This window comes from Hylobates moloch, unplaced genomic scaffold (genome assembly GCF_009828535.3).
Source record: "Hylobates moloch isolate HMO894 unplaced genomic scaffold, HMol_V3 SCAFFOLD_9, whole genome shotgun sequence".
In the NCBI taxonomy this organism is placed as follows: Eukaryota; Metazoa; Chordata; class Mammalia; order Primates; family Hylobatidae; genus Hylobates; species Hylobates moloch.
The window spans coordinates 103,781,611-103,804,171 of record NW_026652284.1 but is presented as its reverse complement, the minus strand read 5'-3'; the positions used below and the strand labels follow the sequence as shown (position 1 = coordinate 103,804,171).

Here is a 22,561-nt window from a genome sequence, read left to right as displayed (position 1 = left end):
GCCTGCAATCCCAGCACTTTACGAGGCTGAAACACGAGGATCACTTGATCCCACAAGTTCGAGGCCAGCCTGCGTAACATAGGAAGACCCTGTGTCTACAAATAGAAATAAAAAAAAATTAGCCAGGCTTAGTGCTGTGCCCCTGTGGTCCCAGCTACTTGGGAGGCTGAGGTGGGAAGACAGCTTGAGCCTCGGAGGTAAAGGCTGCAGTGAGCCATGACTGTGCCACTGCACTCCAGCCTAGGTGACAGAGTGAGACTTTGTCTCAACAAAAAAAAAAGAAAATGTGTTCTCTGTTAGACATACCTGGGCTCAAGTCCTGGCTCCACCATTTGCTACTGCTGGTATGGCTTTAGGTGAGTACTTCTCTGAGCCTCAATATCCTCAGTGGTTAAATGGAGAACCTATCTCACTGGGTTGTTGTTAACGATAAACAAGATTACATATGTATAGTGCTTAGCTGCAGTGGCTGACACATAGTAAGCATCCCATTGTTATCGTTATTGTTAGCAAAATAAGACTCCATGGTAGAAAAACTATGCAAGTCATAAAATGTATCAGCATTAACTTTTATCAACAGATAGGGTGCTATTAAATGTATCACCAACATAGTAAAATGACAGAAAGGAATATTACAGTGTGAAAGCATTTATGCATTTGTTTGACAACAGGTACAATTGAAATACAGCGATTCTGAAGGTCTTTAAATGGGTTGTACTTTGCCCTGTTATGATTGGCAATAATTTTACTTGGTAATGCTCTGTATTATGCTAAAAGCTAATGATAATAATTTATCGAGTATATTCTTTTACCAGGCACAGTTATGAGTGCTATGTGAATACATTTAATCTTCACAGCAACTTTGAAGTAGGTACTATTACTGTGCATATTTTGCAGATGGGAAAACTGAGGCAGACAGTTTGCCTCTGGAGCCCTCACTCTTAAACTCTTATGATATATACGAGAAACTATGACATAGCCCAGGTGCCAAATCTGGCCCTCCACCTGCTTTTGTAAATAAAGTTTTATTGGAATACACCCATGCCCACTCATTTACACATTGTCTATAGCCATTTCTGTGCTATAGCTTCAGGGTGGAGTAGTTGCTACAGAGACCATGTGGCCCACAAACCTTAAAACACCTACTGTTTGGCACTTTGCAGAAAAAGTTTGCTAACCCCTGATGTCAACTTTAAACTTCACAAAAAGACTGGAGTTTAAAGGGAAAGAAATAATATCTTATAATAAAAATGCCTTATGTTTGGTATTTACTGTGGATTTGTACATATTTATCTTACTTAATTCTCATAGCAATCCTGTGAAGTAAGTAGTCTTTTTATTTCCATTTTAGAAATGAAGAATCAGGAGTTCAGAGGGATTAAATGACTTACACTGTAGGCTGGAGAGCAAACTCCGTGAGTCTAGGGATCATGTGTCTTCATCATCATGTCCCTGTCACCTACCACGATGCTAGCACAGGGTGGACACTCAGAAAATACTTGCTAAATGAATGACAGTTACAAAGGTCACCCAGCTAGAGAATCCAGGTCTTCTCCTCTTCCAGGGTTCTTTCTCCTGACTCCACAGCTGTCAGACGACAGTTAAAAAAAAAAAAGGTAGGGGGGGACTTTCCCTTGAGATAGGATGGAGCACAGAATGGTTAATATGTCATTATGCTGTCAGTTGACAAAGTTTTGCTGCTATATTCCTCCTTCTCCTTAGAGAAGATAATCAGACCAAAAAACAGTTCGTTTCTCCTCCAGTGCACAGTCATAGTGTTGAGAGTTTACTTGTCCTTGTGATTGGTGCATATTTTGACAAGATTAAAACTGACACCCTCATGAGATGGTAGTCACATGGAATCTGGGTTTTGGATGGATTTCAGGCAGAGCTCTGGCTGCCTTCCTCCCAACCCCTTGCCCCACCTCCTACCCAGTGATGAGTCACAGTGCACAGCCGACTGCCCTTCAAGAGCCGACCCAAGGCTTTTGTCTTCTTTCATCTGCTTCATGTTGGTCATGTGAGGATCAGGGTATTAATAGACCATCATCTTGGCCTTCTCAATCTTGCTGTTGGTCAGGGAGGTAAATGAAAGGTTTGGCCAGTCCCTTTGTGCCATTTTCACTCCTCTCTTGACTGTCACGTGCTGGTTGGTGGCAAAGCTAAACCACAGCATTCAGTGTGGTCACCGCCCATGGCCATGGTCTCTACTGGTGTTTTGATTTCCCGCCTCTTTTAGCAGACACTCAGTGAGCTCCTGACTTCCAACTAGATCACCAGTACTAATTGCAACAAACCACCCCCTCCTCCCAGTCAGCTAGCCTCATCTCTCCCTGCATGTGGAAAAGATACAGAAGCCAGGGAGAAAAAGGAGTTTGGTTTGGGGGTGTTTTTTTTTAATATGTAAAGTAAAATTACATTCAGGAAATTAAAAGTCTGTGTGTGGTTTAACAGGCTCCTAAAGAGCTCCACGGGGACAAACATTTTATACAAATGCCAGGGAAGCAGAGGTGCTCTGAATTGCCCAGGCCGTTGATCCAAAAGTTTCCATTCTCCTCTGCAACCCAATCTTTAAAATTTCATTTTGCTTCTTCCCTCAGCCTTGATTCCAGCGCCCACCACAGTGTCATGCTCAGTGTTTATTGATCTGAAATGAAGTTGGGCTGAGGCCTGGCCAGGAGATGAATCTCTTAGAAAGTTTCCTGGGAGCGGAGATTCTAGCTTCAGTGTAAAGGAGGGGCCTCGGTTCTCTGTGTCTAGTCTACTGAGTCTCAGGCTAGTTGTTACCACAATTACTTTTGCACCAGCCTAATAGTTTTCTCTGGGGGCCTGGTGGGTCCTCATGAAGTTAAGTACTTTCACTTTATATCAACCTCTTTTGTTTGTTAACCCTTTGAAAGCATGAAGTGTGTTCTTTTATTTTCCTGTGTTGAGAAGGACTCTGCTGAGTCCTCACTAGTTGTGGAGTGGCTCATAAGGTGGGTCTCTTGAGCCTCACTTTGCTCATCTGTTAAGTGGATTGAACTAGATGGTCTCTTAAGATTCCTTCCAGTCTAAAGTTTCATTTTTCAACAATAGGAACTTTGTTTTTTATTTTTTGTTTTTATTTTTTAAGATGGAGTCTTGCTGTGTTGCCCAGGCGGGAGTGCAATGGCATGATCTCAGCTCACTGCAACCTCTACCTCCTGGCTTCAAGCAATTCTCCTGCCTCAGTCTCCTGAGTAGCTAGGAGTACAGGCATGTGCCACCATGCCCCGCTAATTTTTTGTACTTTTAGTAGAGATGGAGTTTCACCATGTTGGCCAGGCTGGTCTTGAACTCTTGACCTCGTGATCCACCTGCCTTGGCCTCCCAAAGTGCTGGGATTACAGGCATGAGCCACCGCACCCGGCCTTTATTTGTTTTTTAATCTTGCCATGTCGGTAAAGAATTTTGCTATAGAAGGAAAAAAAGATTGGACTAAGTATGCACTAACTTCAGTTATTATCTTCATTTATTTTTGTCTGGTGATTATGGGGTTGGTAGGAATGGGACATTTGTTTTCAACAAACAAACTGGCCCGGCGTGGTGGCTCATGCCTGTAATCCCAGCATTTTGGGAAGCCAAGGCAGGTGGATCACCTGAGGTCAGGAGTTTGAGAGCAGCCTGGCCAACGTGGCAAAACCGTCTCCACTAAAAATACAAAAAAAAAAAAAAAAAAACGTTAGCCAGGCATAGTGGCACATGCCTGTAATCCCAGCTACTCAGGAGGCTGAGGCAGGGGAATCACTTGAACCTGGGAGGCGGAGGTTGCAGTAAGCCGAGATTGCACCATTGCACTCCAGCCTGGGCAACAGAGCAAGATGCCATCTCAAAAAACAAAACAAAAAAACCCCTCTATTTAGCACCTAATTAGTGCCAGGTACTTGCTGAGGGCTTTATGTGCATTCTCCTATTATCACTCACAACAACCTTGTATTATTGACTCTACCTTGTATTAAAGGTATTAAATACTCAACCTTGTATTAAAGACTCTAAATATTATTAGTATAGATGAACAAACTGGGTGGGGCACCAAGAAATATAGTAACTTGCCCATCATCACGGAGCTAATACATGGTCAAGTCAAGACTTGAATCTAAGTCCAAGAGCTACAAGGATCCAAGGTTTTAGCCACAGTGACATCATATAAAATACATCCCTGAATTTCTCTCTCTTCCTGTGATTGGCGTCTTTCTATAGAAATTTAAGTGCAATGAAAGGGTCTAATTAATAGCAGGAGGTATCAGGATAAGACTCTCCACTTCCATGGAAAGTGCACATGGCTGCTGAACATGGGCTTTAGGTGTCTTGCAAGCAGTCAGTGCCAATAAGGAAGAAGTTCAAGCGGGGGCAGAAGAATTCCCCCGGGAGGTGATTCTGCAGAACTCAGCCATTCACAGGTCATGGGAGATTTTGTTCCCTTCGGGGTACGTCAGCTTCACTTGCTGAAGTAGGACAAGTAGAATGAGTTAGCCCTGGCTGAAGCCAAAATTCTTTATATTTAAAAGAAGAAAAGCAATTAAATATTCAGCCCGATCCTGGGTTTTGAATTACCCCATTTATCTTTCACTCTGAGCATCTGCTTTTTATTGCATTGTGGCCCTGCCTGCCATTTATCTCTCCCCGTCAGTCTGTATCCATGTGTCATGGGACTCAAAAGTGAAGATTAGAGGAGAAAAATATCTCTGTATTCTAAGCCTGGCAACTTCTATTTTTATCCTCAGCTGTTGGAGCTGATAGCAAAGTCACAGCTCACATCCCTGAGTGGCATCGCCCAAAAGAACTTCATGAATATTTTGGAAAAAGTGGTACTGAAAGGTGAGCCTTCTCTCACTCTCTAGCCCCTTTTTATAGGCATGGAGGTGGGCAGATGGATTTTCCAATGGAGTGGACATGTCATTAGATTTGAAGACATGTGAATGGATAGAAATGAATAACTCCAGCTACATTTCAGAGGCACTAAATTCCAGTTCAGAAAGGGGTGCAACTCATCCTCATGGCAAAGGGTGAGACCATCACCCTCCTGTCCTTTCTTTGGGACCATCCACTTGCCCTACTATAAGCCTCGTAGGCTTCTCAGTGTAGACACAGGTCCCAGCACTGGCTACTGAGCCTCCGGGTCCCAAATTCCTAGAAAATGGACATGTGTACAAAGTCAGAATAGATTAATAGACTATTCGGGCTAGAAGGAACCTTAGATCTCTGGTTCAATTGATTCATTGTACACATAGGGAAACTGAGGCCCATGAGGAGAAGTGATTTGTCCATAATCACACAGAGAGTCAGCCAGACAGGATTAGAACCCAGGCTCCAAACCCCTGAAACCATGCTCCTTCCACTGACTGTCCTAAAAGGGGTCACTTCTGGGCAAAAGGAGTGGCTTTCTGATCAGGTGAACCATGGCTGCTGGGAGAACAATGAAAAGAGAAAGAGGCTTTATAGAAAATGAGAGAGAAGAGAACAAAGAGGGACCTAGATAATGGAAACTCTACCCTTTAACCTCAAATGCAGAAGCTTGGCCAAGCGTACAATAAACACTGGTGAGGAAGAAAACCATATCCCCAGAGGCAGTGCCCGGGTAACATGAGTGCAATAGAGACAGAGAAAAGCTCATGTATAAAATACAGGGTGTTCCAGTATCATAACTGTGATTATTTTTTTCTTCCCTACTCAAGTCCTTGAAGACCAGCAAAACATTAGACTAATAAGGGAACTACTCCAGACCCTCTACACGTCCTTATGTACACTGGTCCAAAGAGTCGGCAAGTCTGTGCTGGTCGGGAACATTAACATGTGGGTGTATCGGATGGAGACAATTCTCCACTGGCAGCAGCAGCTGAACAACATTCAGATCACCAGGGTAAGCCGGCAGACCCAGCCTCCTCCCGGCAGTGGGTCCCTCCACAGAGACACTGGACAGCCTCGCCAGGACTTTGAATTCACTCCCGTGACGAAAGAGTCTGGTCTTTTCTGATCTGCTGCTTTGTCCTGGTGCTGAGGGTGGGCTGGGGGACCTCCTGATAAAGGGAGGTGGGAAGAAAAACTTGGCAAAACGGGATCAAAGTACACGAAAGATGACAGCCTGGTGAACTATTATGGGAAAGCTGGAAACTTGGCTTTTGGGGAGATGCGGGCCATCCTGCTGAAATCTTTAGGGGGGTTCAGAGATGTCTCTTTGCTCGTTTCCTCATAAAGGATGAGTTGTTTGCAGCTTTAGGTTGCTGTCTTGAATACAGTAGAGCTGGGAAGGCAGCAGCTTGGAGAACTGGTACCAGCCTTTTAAAATCCTAGTTCCGATTATTGGTAGTTACGACAAAGGAAGCCTTTGATTAAAGTCTGCGAGCTTACATGTGGGAAAATGATGAGCAATTCTCAAAGCAAAAAGGAAAAGCCTTATATTACCAGTGAGGTTTGGTGATCTAGAGCAGTTGTTTCTTTTGACTTTCGCAACATAGCTTGGCCCTCAGCTCTTGTCCTCCTAATAGTGAGCAGGAGGACCAAGGCACAAGAAAAAAAAAAAAAGGGAGGAAGACGCTGGTGTAATCTCTTAGGGCTCACTAAGGGACAGACACACTCAGGCGGCTCATGTAGCACTTTGCTTATTTATCTCATCACTGACTGTAATTGGCTTAAGTAGTTTCTGGGACCCACACTGATAAAGTTTGAGGTTGCCTCATATCAGGAGAAGGTAGCAGGAAGAAATCCTTTGACTTCTTTTAAATAACTGTTTTACTAGATGAAGTTTTCAAAATGCATGTTCCTGACTTTACTGGTAATTACCTCTCTGTACCTTCACTTTTTAAGCTATGAAACAGAATCATTCGAAGGCTCAGAGTTATGTGATTTCCTTAGAGTCACTTAGGCTACAACACCTACACGCTGCACCCACAGACACACACACACAGAGCAGAGCACGGATGCAAGTCATCTTTCACAAATGATCTCAAGTATTTGATTTTTTTAAGAGAATGTACATATTTATTATGAACATTTACCTGATTTATTCTAATAATTTACCCCATTCCCACATCTCAAGTGTAGGCACATAGTCTGACCATGTGAATGTGAGACCCAAGTTCCCAGCTTGTCTCTCATAGAAAACCCACATACACATTCTACCTGGTTTCTGGCATTCCCTGTGGCCTAGACTGACTCACTGGGATTTTTCTAAGGCCAGGAGAGAACTGCCCAGCCAGTGATATAAACAAGCGGGTCCCATGTGTCTCAAGGGCACTTCCCTTCAGCAACTTCAGGACACACATTTAGATGATCACAGTTGGCCAGGTGCAGTAGCTCATGTCTGTAATCCTAGTACTTTGGGAGGCCGAGGTGGGCAGATCACTTGAGGTCAGAAGTTCGAGACCAGCCCGGTCAACATGGTGAAACTCCATCTCTACTAAACTACAAAAATTAGCCAGGTGTGGTGGTACACACCTGTAGTCCCAGCTACTCGGGAGGCTGAGGCAGGAGAATCGCTTGAACCCAGGAGTTGAAGGTTGCAGTAAGCCAAGATCACTGCTCACCAGCCTGGGTGACAGACTGAGACTCCATCTCAAGGAAAAAAAAAAAAAGAAAAACCTCTAGATGGTCACATTTGCCTGGAGCTTGCCTCTATTCCCTCTGTCCACCTCCAAGGACCCCTCCTGGCCACATCTGTCCACATACCCTGCACTGCCATGGGCTCACATGCTCAGAACCCTCCTTAGCTGATCCACAAACACTCTTCGGAGCTAGCTATTGTAGCTGTTGTTACCCCTCTTGGAGTGGAGGTGGAGTGGGGACCACAGATGCCCAGTGACTTTCTTAGCAATACACAGCACTTAGGGCCAGAGCTGAGGCCAGAACCTTGGATTCCATATTCCTAAAATGGCAAAGCTTGCTTGACATCAGTGGTTTCCAAACTTTTTCAACCAGCTTTCTTCCAACTATTTATCCAGTGATCCAGCTTGTCAAAAAACTCTCTTTAATCCAATGAGATCCCATGAAGAAGAGATCAAACACTGAAATTCACTCACTATCTCCTCTGCACGAGGAGCTCCAGCCAAGCCAAGCCATTCTCTGTACACTCCAAGCTTGGCCTTGCCTCAGGGCTTTGAAGCTTGCTGCCTTCTTTGACCATCCAATCTGTGGACGTCACCATCATATCACCTTCTTCTGAGCAGTTATGATCTGAAATTGTCTAATGTGTGTGCACTTTTCTGTCTCTGTCCACTGGCTTATAAACTCCACAAAGAAAGGACATTACCCATCTATTCCCTGTTCCTGGCACAGAGCAGGAGACAGTCAGTAAATCTGAGCTGAATGAATGAATTGTTGAAAGGGAGTCTCCTCCCATTGCCTGCCTGAGTACTCTTTCAGTGTTTAAAGGAACACAAATGGGAAACATGGCCCTGTGTTATGAATGATGATAATAACTTACCAGCTGTAGGATTTCTCTTTATGAGACAGGTTCTCTGTCGCCCAGGCTGGAGTGCAGTGGTGTGATCTCAGCTCACTGCAGCCTCCACCTCCTGGGTTTAGGCGATTCTTCTACCTTAGACTCCCCAGTAGCTAGGATTACAGGCATGCACCACCACACCCGGCTAATTTTTGTATTTTTTGGTAGAGACAGGGTTTCACCATGTTGGCCAGGCTGGTCTCGAACTCCTGACCTCAAGTGATCCGCCCGTCTCAGCCTCCCAAAGTGCTGGAATTACAGGCATGAGCCACCGTGCCCAGCCCCAACTGCAAGATTTGAGGCAAATTATTTAGTCTCTCCATGCCTCACTTTCCTCATTTGGAAAATAGTTGCAATAGTGTCAACTCATAGCCATGGTGTGAGATTGAATAAGTTAATATATAGAAAGCAGATGGCACAGTGCCTAATGCACAGGAAGTATTGTAAACATATCAGCTGTTATTATTAAGGGCTGGCTCTGTGCAGGCGCTCTTCTAAGTCCTTTGCATGTATTAATTAACTCACCTAGTGAAGAATTGTAAATAGGAGTCATCACAGTGGCTAGCATGTATTGGGCACTGTACTGAGTGCTTCTATGCATTATCTCATCCGCCCCACCCAGCAACACTGTAGGATAAGCTTTTTCTCATGTTATAAATGCGAACAATTAGAACAAGTAGTTAAGAATAATTTGGCTGAGGCCTCATGCTCAGTAGGAGGTGGCACAAGAACTGAACCCAGGCCTGTCCACAGAGGCTGTGCTTTCAACCACTGTACCTTCCTCCCGCTGTTCTCTGTTCCGACCCTCCTTGGCTCTGAGCTTCCTTATATTGAGAGCTGTACTGGAACCCACGGAGCCTTAAAGGGCTTTTCTTTTTTTGTTTTTGTTTGTTTGTTTGTTTTTGAGACAGGGTCTTATTCCCGTTGCCCAGGCTGGAGTGCAGTGGCATGGTCCTAGGTCACTGCAGCCTTGGCCTCCCGGGCTCACATGATTCTCCCACCTCAGCCTCCCGAGTAGCTGGGACTACAGGCGCTCGCCACCACACCCAGCTAATTTTTGTATTTTTAGTAGGGATGGCATTTCACCATCTTGCCCAGGCTGGTCTCGAACTTTGGGGCTCAAGCAATCCTCCCGCTTCAGCCTCCCAAAGTACTAGGATTACAGGCATGAGCCATTGTGCCCAGCCTCCACACAGAAGCTCAGCTCTGCAGAGGAAAGAGAAATTGAGAGAGAGAGAAAGAAAAAAGACTTAATTACTTCAGTCTGGACTGTATTTTAAAACTTACTTTTTTAACAGTTTGGCCCAAAGAGAAGTACGTTATTACATGCAAATATAAAGTCAACTTTCAGAGTAAATGCTTTCTATTTTGCCAAAGTTCTGTCAGTCTCCTTCCAGCATAAAATTTTGTTTTCCTGCAAAATTTTCATATCTAATTCTACGGAGCCAATTTTTATTGGCAAAATAATTAATATAATAAAGAATGAAGGAAACAAATTAAGAGAACTGGGTCTTAGGGGGAAAAAATCAAATACAGTGACAGTATGCGGTGGGCAGGGCACTGTTTTGAAGCATGTGAGGAGTGACATAGACCCGAGTGGATGTTAGCCAAATGCTTGACTAGAGGAGCGAGAGTGACTAATTTTTCTTTTATACGTTTATATTCGAAAGGAAGAGGCATGTAAGCAGTTAACCACTTATCAGGAGGAAGGGCTTAGCATGGGGTCTGGGCAAGGATTTTGGAAAAGTTCAGGTTTGAAAATTTGACAGAGTGAACTCTGCCAAGTGGACTTGCCTTTAATAGGAGTTAATGTAATAATTGGCCTGGGAGTTTTAACCAAAAAAGTAGAAGCTTTGAAGTGTTGGAAACAAAAAGAAAATCTCATGGCAGTTTTATTAGCTCATATGATCAGCAGGAGATGATAAGCGATAAATAGGTCTAGGGCCTTCTGCAGTTGGCAAAGACCTGAAGTTTGCAAACAATTGAGAGCTCTGCCCAGCAGCCTGGAGTAGAACCGAGCGGTATAAATTGTCAAGTCATAGATACTTTGAATGAAATAGGAGGCTGAAGTCCTTCTACATCTGAGATTATTGGAGCTGGGAGGGATCTTCAGAGTCTTCTAAGCCATTCATTTTGGACATGGGGAGACTTCCCAGGGGAGCTGGGATCCAGATGTGCTGCCTGTCCATCGGTGTTCCTCTCCTGCACCTCCCATTCTTCTCCATAGCTCAGCCTTCCCAAGGCCCCTTGCCACTGCTCCCTCCCCACCTCGTGCCTACCCTGCCTTGCCGGGGACACAGGAGAGAATTGCCCAGACCTAGTGTCTCCTGGAATCCCCCATGTGTTTGGGCTTCGATGTGCTTCGTACAGAATTTGGCTCCTGTAAAAATTTGGGCAGGGAAATTGATACCCATTCTCAGGATATTTTCCCCTGAGCTAAGGAAGGGTTTCTTCATCCTGTATTATTTTTCCCTTTGACCTCTCAGAGGTCACAGAACATTGATCTGAAAATGTGAGTAGTCCAAAATCAAGAGCTCACCCAGAACCAGTAGGGACAGGACAAGGAACCACAGTCTCAGGTAGTCTATTGACTTATCTGGATGGCATATCCTGTTGCTGTTCAAGACACATCAGCAAATACATATGCGGATTCCCAGGTGCAGATTCTTCCCACAGCGCTTTGTGCTTCCCTCCATGACAGCATTTACTGTATTATTTTATATTATTTTATGATTATTTGTTTCTGCCTCTGGGTCTCTTACCAGCCTGAAGAGCTAATTGCAGCAACTTCAGCACCAGGCCGTAGTAGGCACTCAGGAGAGGTGGCTTGTGCTGGGCTAGTCTACAAGGGACATAAAATTAGACCCTGCCTTCAAGGATGTAGATCTGGGCAGGGTATCATGAGCTCATCAAAATTTAAAACAATAAAGGCTTAAATATATTAATAAGTTCAGGGATGTACCAGAAGCTCTTGGAGAAGCTCGCAATTAATTGCCAAGGGATTATCTACAGTCCAGCAGTTTTCACAATGCTCCACGGAGGCCTCGGTTCAAATAGAGATGTCTCAAGAGATGGTGGAGCTTGGGCCAAAGGCTTCTGGACCTGCCATTCCCAATGTGCACGTACACACACACACACACACCCCCCAGCACAGAGTCTTTGTGTTATTGTTTTCTACCTATTTAATTATTTGCGCTTCATTCATTCCACAGGTATTTGTTGAGTGCCTTCTATGTGCTGGGCACTCTTGTAGACACCCAGGACACAGTAGTGAAAAAAGATTAAAATTCCTTCCTTCATAGAGCTTAAGTTCCAGCAAGAATGTTCCTTTCAAAGTTTCTTTTAGAAAAAAAGCTCATGTTGCATGACAAAAAGAAGGATATTGCAAAATGAGTCTCAAAGAGATCCTAAGAATTCTAGGAAGGTGCAGTGAGTAAGGGAGTCACAGAAACAGAAAAGGCCTTTCAGAGGAAGTAGGTTTGAACTGGATCTGAGCAGGATGACCACGTGGCCGGGCAGAGAGGACTGGGGAGGCGAAGGCATTGAGGTCAGGCTGAGCCAGGTGTGTTTAGTTGCCAGTGAGTAAACCTACTTGGAGGGACCTGAGGTCTGGAGGGGGTCCAAAGAGATGGGACTTGGGGTGCCAGGCTGGGCCACTCCGTCCAGGGCAGTGAGGCCTTCAGGAAAGCAGCGAATCTTGTAATTGTGTAAACTGGGTAAAGCACATGCACTATTTGGAGAGTCTTTAAGAGTGAAAGTTTCAAGCTTTGGAAATGTAGGGAGATCCGTCTGGCACCACTCAGCTCAGCGCACTCCACACTTCTTTGTGGGTCATGGCCATGGTCTCGTGTCTGCATTTAGGATGGGGAGATTTACTACTGCTTTCGACCTCTTATCAATAAACTGCCTTGAGGGTGGAGGACAGGGCGACAGCTGCATGCCTGGAGGGTGTGGCCTGGTGAATCGCTGCTCTCTGGCCCCCCCACCTATTGTCACCCTTCTCTCTGCAGCCTGCCTTCAAAGGCCTCACCTTCACTGACCTGCCTTTGTGCCTACAACTGAACATCATGCAGAGGCTGAGCGACGGGCGGGACCTGGTCAGCCTGGGCCAGGCTGCCCCCGACCTGCACGTGCTCAGCGAAGACCGGCTGCTGTGGAAGAAACTCTGCCAGTACCACTTCTCCGAACGGCAGGTCAGCAAGACCCAGCAGGCTTTCCTCCCACCCTCCTTCTCTGACCCCCACCCCAAGCTTCCTTGGTGCCCTGCTCAAGCCTGAGGTTTGGGTTCCCCCTGCTCCAGGTTCCCTGGTTTGACTGAAAAAATGACAGTTGAAGGAGTTTTGTTATTTTGTTTTTTGAGACAGGGTCTCGCTCTGTGGCCCAGGCTGGAGTGCAGTGATGCAATCATAGCTCACTGCACCTCAGCCACTTGGGCTCAAGCGACCCTCCTACCTCAGCCTCCTGAGTAGCTGGGACTACAGGCTCATGCCACAACACCCGGATAATTTTTTTATTATTGTTTTTGTAGAAATAGGGTCTCTCTATGTTGCCCAGGCTGGCCTCAAACTCCTGGCCTCAAGCAGTCCTCCTGCCTCGGCCCCCCCAAAGCTCTGGGATTACAGGCATGAGCCCCCATGCCCACCCCGTCTGAGTTTTTAAATAGAGATGTTGTGTCTGTGTGTGTTTCAGGTCGTTTTTATGAAAAAAATTAAACTTACATTCTTAACCTATTCTCATTTTACAACTCACTCAAAAAAATCATAAATTGGCACTCATCCTTTTTTTCTATAACACAATAACTTACATTTTCTGAGTGCTTTAAAGTACTTTTTTTTGTTTTTTTGTTTTTTGTTTTTTTGAGACGGAATCTCACTGTGTCACCCAGGCTGGAGTACAATGGTGCAGTCTCAGCTCACTACAACCTCTGCCTCCCGGGTTCAAGCGATTCTCCTGCCTCAGCCTCCCAAGTAGCTGGGATTACAGGTGCGCACCACCATGCCTGGCTAATTTTTGTATTTTTAGCCAGACTGGTCTCGAACTCCTGACCTCAGGTGATCCGCCTGCCTCGGCCTCCCAAAGTGCTGGGATTACAGGCGTGAGCCACCGCGCCCAGCCTTAAAGTACTTTTATAGATATTTCATTTTATTCTGATGGCCCACGGAAGGATAGGTATTGTGCCCACTTTAAACAGATGAAGGGACTAAAGCCACAAATGTCTAAGTGACATATCCAAATTAGTGAAGTAGCTCTTTGGGTGAGGAAACTGGCCCTGACCTTGAATTTGGGCCTTCAGACACCAACTCCAAGCCTGTTTCCCTTCATCATGCTGCCTCAAGTTTGTTGGTCTTTTTCCAGTTTCTTTATATGGATGTGTGAGTTCAACAAGTTCTGTTCGTGAAGCCACTAATATTTAGATATAAAATAGAGCCCTGGTGCCAAGCAGTTATTGCATCTCCCTGGAAATGATCACTCAAGTCTACAGCAAAGAAAAGATTAAAGTTGTTTATCGAGATCACCTAAACTTTAAAGGACCATCCAGCCGCAGTTTAGTAAAGGTCACTAGTAACATGTCACCAGCCACCTGGTTTTGTTTTTTTGTTTGTTTGTTTTTAAGCTGGGTTAAAAGCTACTGTTTAACTGAGGAGAGCTAAGCAGGTACTTCTTAATATAGTGACAGTTTTCCCCCCTGGCTATTGTAGAGCTGAAAAGAGGGGGAAAGGGTGAGAGTAAACCTTTTCAGAACCAGAAAACCACAAGCCATCTTCTTGACAAACTCTCTTGCAATTTCCTTTATTCATTTGATTTTTTAGATCCGCAAACGATTAATTCTGTCAGACAAAGGGCAGCTGGATTGGAAGAAGATGTATTTCAAACTTGTCCGATGTTACCCAAGGAAAGAGCAGTACGGAGATACCCTTCAGCTTTGCAAACACTGTCACATCCTTTCCTGGAAGGTATGTGTCTCAGAGGTGGCTGCCACAGACCCCCAGCCCAGTCCCCTAAGAGCCAAGAGTGCCAGCCAGCATGGTGAGGCCAGTGCCTTTCTGCATCTTCCCCATCACAGACCCCAGCTGAAAGTGAGGGTAAACTGATTCAGTGCCTGGGAGGGTGGGGGGAAGGACTTTTATAGACCTCCATTTTCTTCACTTTCTTATGTTTACTTTTTTCTGCATTCCACCCACCCACCCTTAAATCCTCCTCTCTCTGTGTGTACGGGTACACACACTTACACGTGGAAACACATAGCTTTTAGTTTTTCCAGACTTGTAAAATTTTTTCATTGATACATAATAGGTATACATAGTTTCAGGGTCCATGTGATAATGTAATTCATGTAATTTGTAAAGATTAAATCAATGTACTTGACACATTCATAACCTTAAATATTTGTCACTTATTTATGCTAGAACCATTCCAATTCTTCTCTTCTGGCTGTTTTGAAATGTTCAATAGATTTTTTTTTTTTTTTTTTTGAGATGGAGTCTCTCTCACTCTTGTCACCCAGGTTGGAGTGCAGTAGTGGAACCTCGGCTCATTGCAACCTCCACCTCCCAGGTTCAAGAGATTCTCCTGCTTCAGCCTCCCCAAGTATCTGGGACTACAGGCACATGCCACCACACCCAGGCTAATTTCTGTAATTTTTAGTAGAGATGGGGTTTCGCCATGTTGGCCAGGCTGGTCTTGAACTTTTAACTTCAAGTGATCCACCTGCCTTGGCCTCCCAAAGTGCTTGGATTACAGGTGTGAGCCATGGCGCCCAGCCTGAAATATTCAATAGATTATTGTAAACTACATTCACTTACTGATCTAACAGCAGGTCTTATTCCTTCTATCATACCATATATTTGTACCCATTGATCCACTTCTCTGCATCCCCTTCCTTTTCCCTTTCCCGGCTCTGGTAACCACCAGTCTACTCTCTGTCTTCATCAAATCTACTTTTATAGCTCCCACATATGAGTGAGAACATGCAACATTTAGGCCTGGGGCATTATTGACAGAGAATCATTGCTTTGAAGTTGGAAAATGCCTTATGGTGCTAAAAGTCAATGAGAGGCCTCTGAGAACTTGAAGCTAACCATGTGTTCCTTTCCAGGGCACTGACCATCCGTGCACTGCCAATAACCCAGAGAGCTGCTCCGTTTCACTTTCACCCCAGGACTTTATCAACTTGTTCAAGTTCTGAATCCCAGCACATGACAACACTTCAGAAGGGTCCCCCTGCTGACTGGAGAGCTGGGAATATGGCATTTGGACACTTCGTTTGTAAATAGTGTACTTTTTAAACATTGGCTCGAAACTTCAGAGATAAGTCATGGAGAGGACATTGGAAGGGAGAAATGCAGTTGCTGACTGGGAATTTAAGAATGTGAACTTCTCACTAGAATTGGTATGGAAGAGCAAAATACTGTAAATAAACTTTTTTTCTAACAATTTGCCAGCAAGACTATAAGGGCAATAATTCTATTTCAGCGGTGAAAATGGAGTCCTCTTAATGGTCACAGAAACTCCCTTATAGTTCCCTAGGAAGAAAAAGGCAAAACTCAAACACAAAATAGGACGCTTTGTTTACAATGTCAAAATTTGTTTAGAAAAGAAAAAAAGAAGAAGGAAAACTACATAGGAGAAATTCCTGGGCTTTGGGGTTTGATCTGGTGTTTGTTTTGAGAAGGCGAAGGAAGCGCCACCCATCCTAAACCTGCATGGGCACAGAGCCTTACCCTACAGAGATACCACACAATGGTCTACCTCTAAAAGCGTAGAGTGCCCTCTCTGACAACGCATGTGATCCAGTAGGCAGTGTCTGTTTTTCTCGTAAGTGTTTTCATCACTATAAAAAGTGATTCAAAATGGAAAGGGATATTGGAGGCAATCCTCTGGTTTCACACTTCCTTTTCAGGCAAACAGAGCCCTCCTTAGAGTTATCTGTTTACCAGAACAACCCAAAAGCACATGTTCCTTTTTTCCTGTCATGTTGTAGCTCATTTGGGGGAAGAGAAGGCCAACTTAAAACAGTCCCAGGGGAGGATTGCTTGAGCCCAGGAGTTTGAGGTTTGCAGTGAGCTATGATCGTGCCACTGCACTCCAGCCTGTCTCCAAAACAAAACAAAACAAAACAAAAGCCGTCCCAGAGGAAGTCCTGCTGCAGAAAAGATGACAGAATTAGTCACCCAATCAATAGCTGTGAAGACTTCCTTATTCCTGCTTAACTTCCTTCCTTGGATATCTTCATGGATAAGCCTGTGTCTGTGGACAGAGTGGGGCCCAAGTGCTGAGGCTCGAAAGACAGGTTTTACAATCAGCCAATTAAACATCTTACCAGTTGCTGTTCCCCTTGACAGGGGGATGAGCTGAGGAGCTTCTTTTCTTTAGGTCTAACATCAAAATGAGTCCATCTGAGATAGGGCTTTTTGCAAAGGTGATTAAAAATCAAGGCTGGAGTTCCAGCCAAATAGGGAGGAGAGGTACCACAAGTTCATCTTAAACTTGCTTCCAGGCTGGGTAGTTAAAACAGGAAGATCCCAAGGGGATCTTGCGAGGCAAATATCAGCAGGTAACTGTGGAAGAAAGGAAATCTCAGGACCTAATGAGTTCGTTGTAAAATATTCCTGGGAGTAGATGGGGGATCTACTCCCAGTTTTTACTTTTTACAGAATATTGTTGCTTTCCTACAACAATGTACATATATTTGCAGTTGTATATGCTTTTTTTTTTCCCCAAATAAAGTTGTCACCCTGCATGCCCTTGGCAAATAAGTGAAGCAGAAATAGGAACACAGTCCACATTCAAGTTGAGGAACAGCGTATCTTTAAGAGCTGACCTTTGGGGTGACCTGGAAAGGGGGAAAGATGGCTAAGCATGGGCAGAAATGAGGCAAGAGACAAGCTATGATACAACACCTCTTCAGCCCCTGCCCTCAATAGCACACAACCCACGTATCAGCTTTCTGAAGAGAAGGAACCTACTATTTAGTGCTCCTCACTTTGCAATGTTTGTGCTACGCCAGGATTTCTCCAGTTTTTTTCATTATCATCCCCCTAAGGAGAAAAAAATTACATTGAATTTAAATTTTCCCTAATAAGAAAAATTAAATATGAAAGAATAGGATTTTTTTTTGGGTAAGATTGAGCTTTGGAAGGTCATGAACCATTATTCTAAGGTGTGGTTTCTTTTTTTTGCAATCCCTCTCCCCCTGAATCAATTTCACATTGGGAATGCAGGACCTAGACTGTTGAATAAAAAGCTACTTCTTCTATAATTGTCAGGTTCTCTCCAATTTCTCAGCTTCCTCACAGACATGGGGTGGACTTGGGTGTGCCATCACTGAGAGAGCTCTGGAACCTTTGACTCTTAGTGACATTTTTAGATTTAGAGGTTCGTGGCCTTCCACATGTTGCCACCAACTTGTGATCTCTGCCCCTTCATGCTGATCAAGAAAGTAGAAACTCCTTGTCGCCTTCAGGTTTGCAGTCCCAGAAACATTGCCTGCTGTGGACTGTCAGCACAAAACTGGGACACTGGTCCCATTTAGACTGTCAGCAGTGCACATGATTGTACGACATGCATCTGTGCAAGATGACCTCTGCCCCAAGAGAAGGGTTACGGTCTTCTTAAATGTTTACCAGGATGGTGCCAGTGGGCTCTCCCCATGTCCTTTGGTGTTATTGGAGCTGGTGTATGACAGTCAAGGAAATTTTTTAAGGAAAATGAAAAAGAAATCAACCTTTATGGTTCTCTTTCATTGGAAGAGGAGAATAAGGAAGGAAATGGCAGGTAGAGAGGGAGGGGGAAAGGAATAGAAATGGCATGTCTTTGATGCTGTGGCTTGTGTGGGGACGATGGGAAGAGCACAGCAGGCACAGCGTATCTGTGTTAGTGCCATGTGGTATCTGTTAAGTATGGCCAGAGCCTCACATATAAGTGAAGAGAGTTAAGGCAATTCTTGCTCTTTGAACAATAATAGTCTATAGAATTTCTATTGGCAAACCATCCCAGACAACCTGACCTATCAAACAAAAGCAAATAATCCCTGTCTCAGAACTGCTGGTCTAAAAGCCAGAAGGGGCAGGACAATGGAAATTGCTAGAAAAGAGAGAATGCTCTACTCTCTTTCCTGTGCCTACCTACCCCCATCCTAAACCCTGTAAAACAGAATTTCAAAATAGATGTCAAATATGAAGTAATTCAGACTTCCATAGAAGGAAAGAGTTCTGCCCAGGGCAGTATGAGCAAATCCACAGGGATGTTAAGATTTGGTCCAACTCAAAGGTTTATGGGCAGTGAGCCTAGAGTCTCTTGAGAGTAAACCCTTGCATTTGGGACAAGGAGAATATGTGAAGTTCAGGAGTGCTCACACCAGAGCAAGATCCAGAAGAAAAAATCCAATGGCATTTTAAACTAGATTGCATTATCACTCAATGCTGTTACTTTGAGCAGACAAATCAGTTGAATGGGAGGGCAAATGGCAGAAATGAACAAAAGCTATTAGGCGAAAGCATCCCCAATGTATCAGTTGTGAGATGATTTTTGTTTAATGATGATCAGGTTTACACTGAAGTGGCTTGGAAGACGTATTTCAGAGGGACTGGGTTTGCACTGCAAAACTCTGAACACTAGAGCAGGTTCTACTAGCACATGGGCAGTAAGGTAGCGGGTGTGTATTACGCTATTGCCACAGTTCTCGTCTTTGTGGATTCACATACTCTTTCCCATGAGGAGCTTGCTACTAACAGGCTCCTTGTTTCTGTTGTTTTTATATGGGAGAAGAGAAAGAGCTTGGAATTTCAATTGTCTAAACAATTGGTATGATTTACAAGGAGGCAAACCATTCAAGAGATGTTCAACAGTATATCATTCTTAGCATTCAATACAATGTTTATTATAAAATATACACCTGAGTTTATGTTTTTCTGCCAGGCTGAAGGGCAATAATGTCTTGCTATGCAAACACTCTATTTTATGTGTGAATTTTTTTAACCATAATTTTATGTGTGAATTTTTTTAACTAAACTCTGTCATCATTTTCTATGTTGACATCTTTTTTTTTTAATCTGTTTCCAACTCTGAGTCTGTGAACTATCTCTTCTGACTGGATGCTGGCCTAAAATCCTATTAGTGCTTAAACAGACCTCAAAACACTCTGAACCTGTAGGCCAATACAGAGATGCTGTTCTTTGATATATCTTGGGTCCTTGATGGCTTCAACAAACAAGGTCATAATTTGTTTAAATTCGGTGTTTTCTGTAGATACCTTCTTCTCAGTTTCATTAAGGAGAGTAACCATCTTTGGTTTTCTAAAGAATGGAAACTCCTACCCCAGACTTTAGACTTACAGCTTCTGCCTTTCACAATGAGGAAGAGATCCAGAATGTTTAGGGCACGTGCGTCGGCCCACCTGGTACTCAGTGGCAGAGCTGAATGCGAACTTGAGGCCTCTTGAGGCCTGACATTTTGTGCCCCCAGCCCTCCACCCCAAGCACCTTTTGGTGTGGCTGGAAACACGTGACATTGGATGTGATTTTTCTCAAGCCCTTCACTGTGGAAGGCATGGGAGACTGCCCAGCATTGAGCATCTGGCTGTTAACGTTTCCATTTCAAGTCCCTGATTCTTAGTGGAGAAGTTAAGGAGCCACTTAATGTTTTAACAGACCTCTAATTCTGTTGTGAATGTGGCATTTCCAGTGAGTACAACCTGCTTGCTATAAAGAAAGCAGCATATTTTGACAACTTTATTTTTTCCTTGGGTACTTACATTTTTATTACAAAAACGGCCCTTATAAAAAAAGACAGAAGGGCTGGGCAGTGGCTTGCTCCCTAGAAACTGAGATTCCGAAGCAGGTGTTTCCTCTCCCCTAGACTCAGAGGTACATTTAATCCATCTTCTCCATTTCCTCCTTCAGGACCAGCTATGAGATTCAGTGCATTTCTATCCCAGCAGATGTTCATTCTCTGCTAAACTTCATCTTTTACTAAGCAAAGGGGGATTATTCCATGAGGCAGCCAGGAGCAAGGGGCCATGATATTCATGACTTTGTCTGCTGGGCATTTTTCAAAGTGTCCTTGAATTCACTCAGCAAACAAAGCTTTCTGGAGAATCTCTCAAAACTTAGGCCCTGCTCCATTTGGCCAACAATGATGGCTGCTCCAAAACTCTGAACTTCTTAAAACTCCATCTGCTACATTATTTCTGGAGTTTAAACATGACTTTTTCTGTCTTTGAGTATAGATGTGTTTGTTTAATTAACGAAGCACAAGTCTGTTAAGCAGAAGGCTCCAAGCTGTATTCTATACTTGGGAATCCTTGGTGCCATCTTTATTCTACCAAGTGCCAATCACCATGGCTAAAGTGGGCGTATATTACAGCCTGTGTCCTAAGCTTAGAAGCTTTAATGTACTTTTTTAAATGAAAAATATTAGAGGGGGTTGAACATTGTAACTAAAGCATAAAGTTAGACCAATTACATGCAGAGATGTTTATTTAATATTGTGTGAGCTGAGTCCTTCTGTATAAATTATTTGCACACTTTTCTTGCATGATGAACTGATTTTTTATAGTTGTTTGTACCAGACGGTGGCATATTTTTGTAAAAAACTTTTGACACTGAATTGCAATAAATGTTTTTCCAACAACACACACTGGTGCATTTTTAGTATGTCCCAATTCAAGTTGGCTTTTTATCATACCAAATATGTTTATCTTTTGCTTATTTAGACTTATATTCCTTCTCCCAGAAACTTGTTACCATTTTTGTAAAATTTCTAGGAATCCATAGAAAAATAAGCTTGTTGTTGAATACCAACCTGAGTCCATAATACAGCATTATGCTTAAATTGAATGTTTTCATATACTGTTTGCACAGCAGAATGATTAGGGAATAAGGAATTTTGAAGTCAACATCAATTTATTCATCAACAGGCATTCATGGAACAGCTACTATATGCTAGACCTGTGCAAGGCACTGGGAATAGGGTAGTGAACAAGACAGAAATTGTCCCTGCATTTTGTGTGTGGTTTTGTTTTGTTTTGTTTTTTGGTGACAAGGATGGGATCGTCCTTGCCTTAATGAAATTTAGATTTTAGTAAGAAAGGAGGCCCAGGTGCAGTGGCTCACACCTGTAATCCCAACATTTTGGGAGGCCAAGGCGGGTGGCTCACTTGAGGTCAGGTGCTCAAGACTAGCCTGGTCAATATGGTAAAGCCCCATCTCTACTAAAAATACAAAAATTACCTGGGCGTGGTGGCAGGTGCCTGTAGTCTCAGCTAATCAGGAGGCTGAGGCAGGAGAATCTCTTGAACCTGGGAGGCAGAGGTTGCAATGAGCCGAGATAGCACCATGCATTCCAGCTTGGGTGACAGAGGAAGACTCTGTCTCAAAAAAAAAAAAAAAAAAAAAAAGCTTTATTATTGTACCATTTACAACAAAAAAAAAAAAAAAAAAAAAAAAAAAGCGAGGCTGGAGCCGGGCGCGGTGGCTCACGCCTGTAATCCCAGCACTTTGGGAGGCCGAGGCAGGTAGATCATGAGGTCAGGAGATCGAGACCATCCTGGCTAACACGGTGAAACCCCATCTCTACTAAAAATGCAAAAAAAGTTAGCCAGGCGTGGTGGCAGGCACCTGTAGTCCCAGCTACTCAGGAGGCTGAGGCAGGAGAATGGCGTGAACCTGGGAGGCAGAGCTTGCAGTGAGCCGAGATCGCGCCACTGGACTCCAGCCTGGGCAACAGAGCAAGACTCCGTCTCAAAAATAAATAAAATAAAAATAAAAAAATTTTTAAAAGGGGGGGTGGGGGAGAAAGCAAGTAAATAAATTATTTGCAATAACCAATATGGGGGAATAAACAAAGGGTTGAGATCTAGAATAACAAGTGGGACCCAGTTAAGACAGTGAGGACCAAAGCAGCAGGGGCCTTTCTGAAGAAGTGATGTTGAAGAAGCCAGCCCAGAGGAATGAGGGCAAGAGCATTCTGAAAAGAGAAACAGCTTGTACAAGGTTCAAATCATGGTCCTGCCACTTACGTGCAGAGTGGCCTTTGTCACCTCACTTCACCCCTCTGTGTCTCAATTTCCTCGACTCTAAGAATACCTATCTTATGACTCAGAGG

General features: G+C 43.9%; 1 protein-coding gene across 2 annotated transcripts in view; it reads left to right on the top strand.

Annotated features, from left to right (window-relative positions):
- Positions 1-21,090, top strand: part of FBXO32 (F-box protein 32) — a 43,441-nt gene extending 22,351 nt beyond the window's left edge. The window contains exons 1-6 of one of the 2 annotated variants that reach the window (XM_032760379.2): positions 1,316-1,415; positions 4,746-4,839; positions 5,697-5,881; positions 12,469-12,651; positions 14,269-14,412; positions 15,555-21,090. In XM_032760379.2, the coding sequence (XP_032616270.1) occupies positions 1,383-1,415; positions 4,746-4,839; positions 5,697-5,881; positions 12,469-12,651; positions 14,269-14,412; positions 15,555-15,644 (729 nt within the window). In that variant the 5' untranslated portion in view covers positions 1,316-1,382 and the 3' untranslated portion in view covers positions 15,645-21,090. Of the gene's footprint in view, positions 1-1,315; positions 1,416-4,745; positions 4,840-5,696; positions 5,882-12,468; positions 12,652-14,268; positions 14,413-15,554 lie in introns of those variants that run through there. The other variant, XM_032760377.2, reaches the window with a different exon arrangement.
- The last annotated feature ends 1,471 nt before the right edge of the window (positions 21,091-22,561 follow it).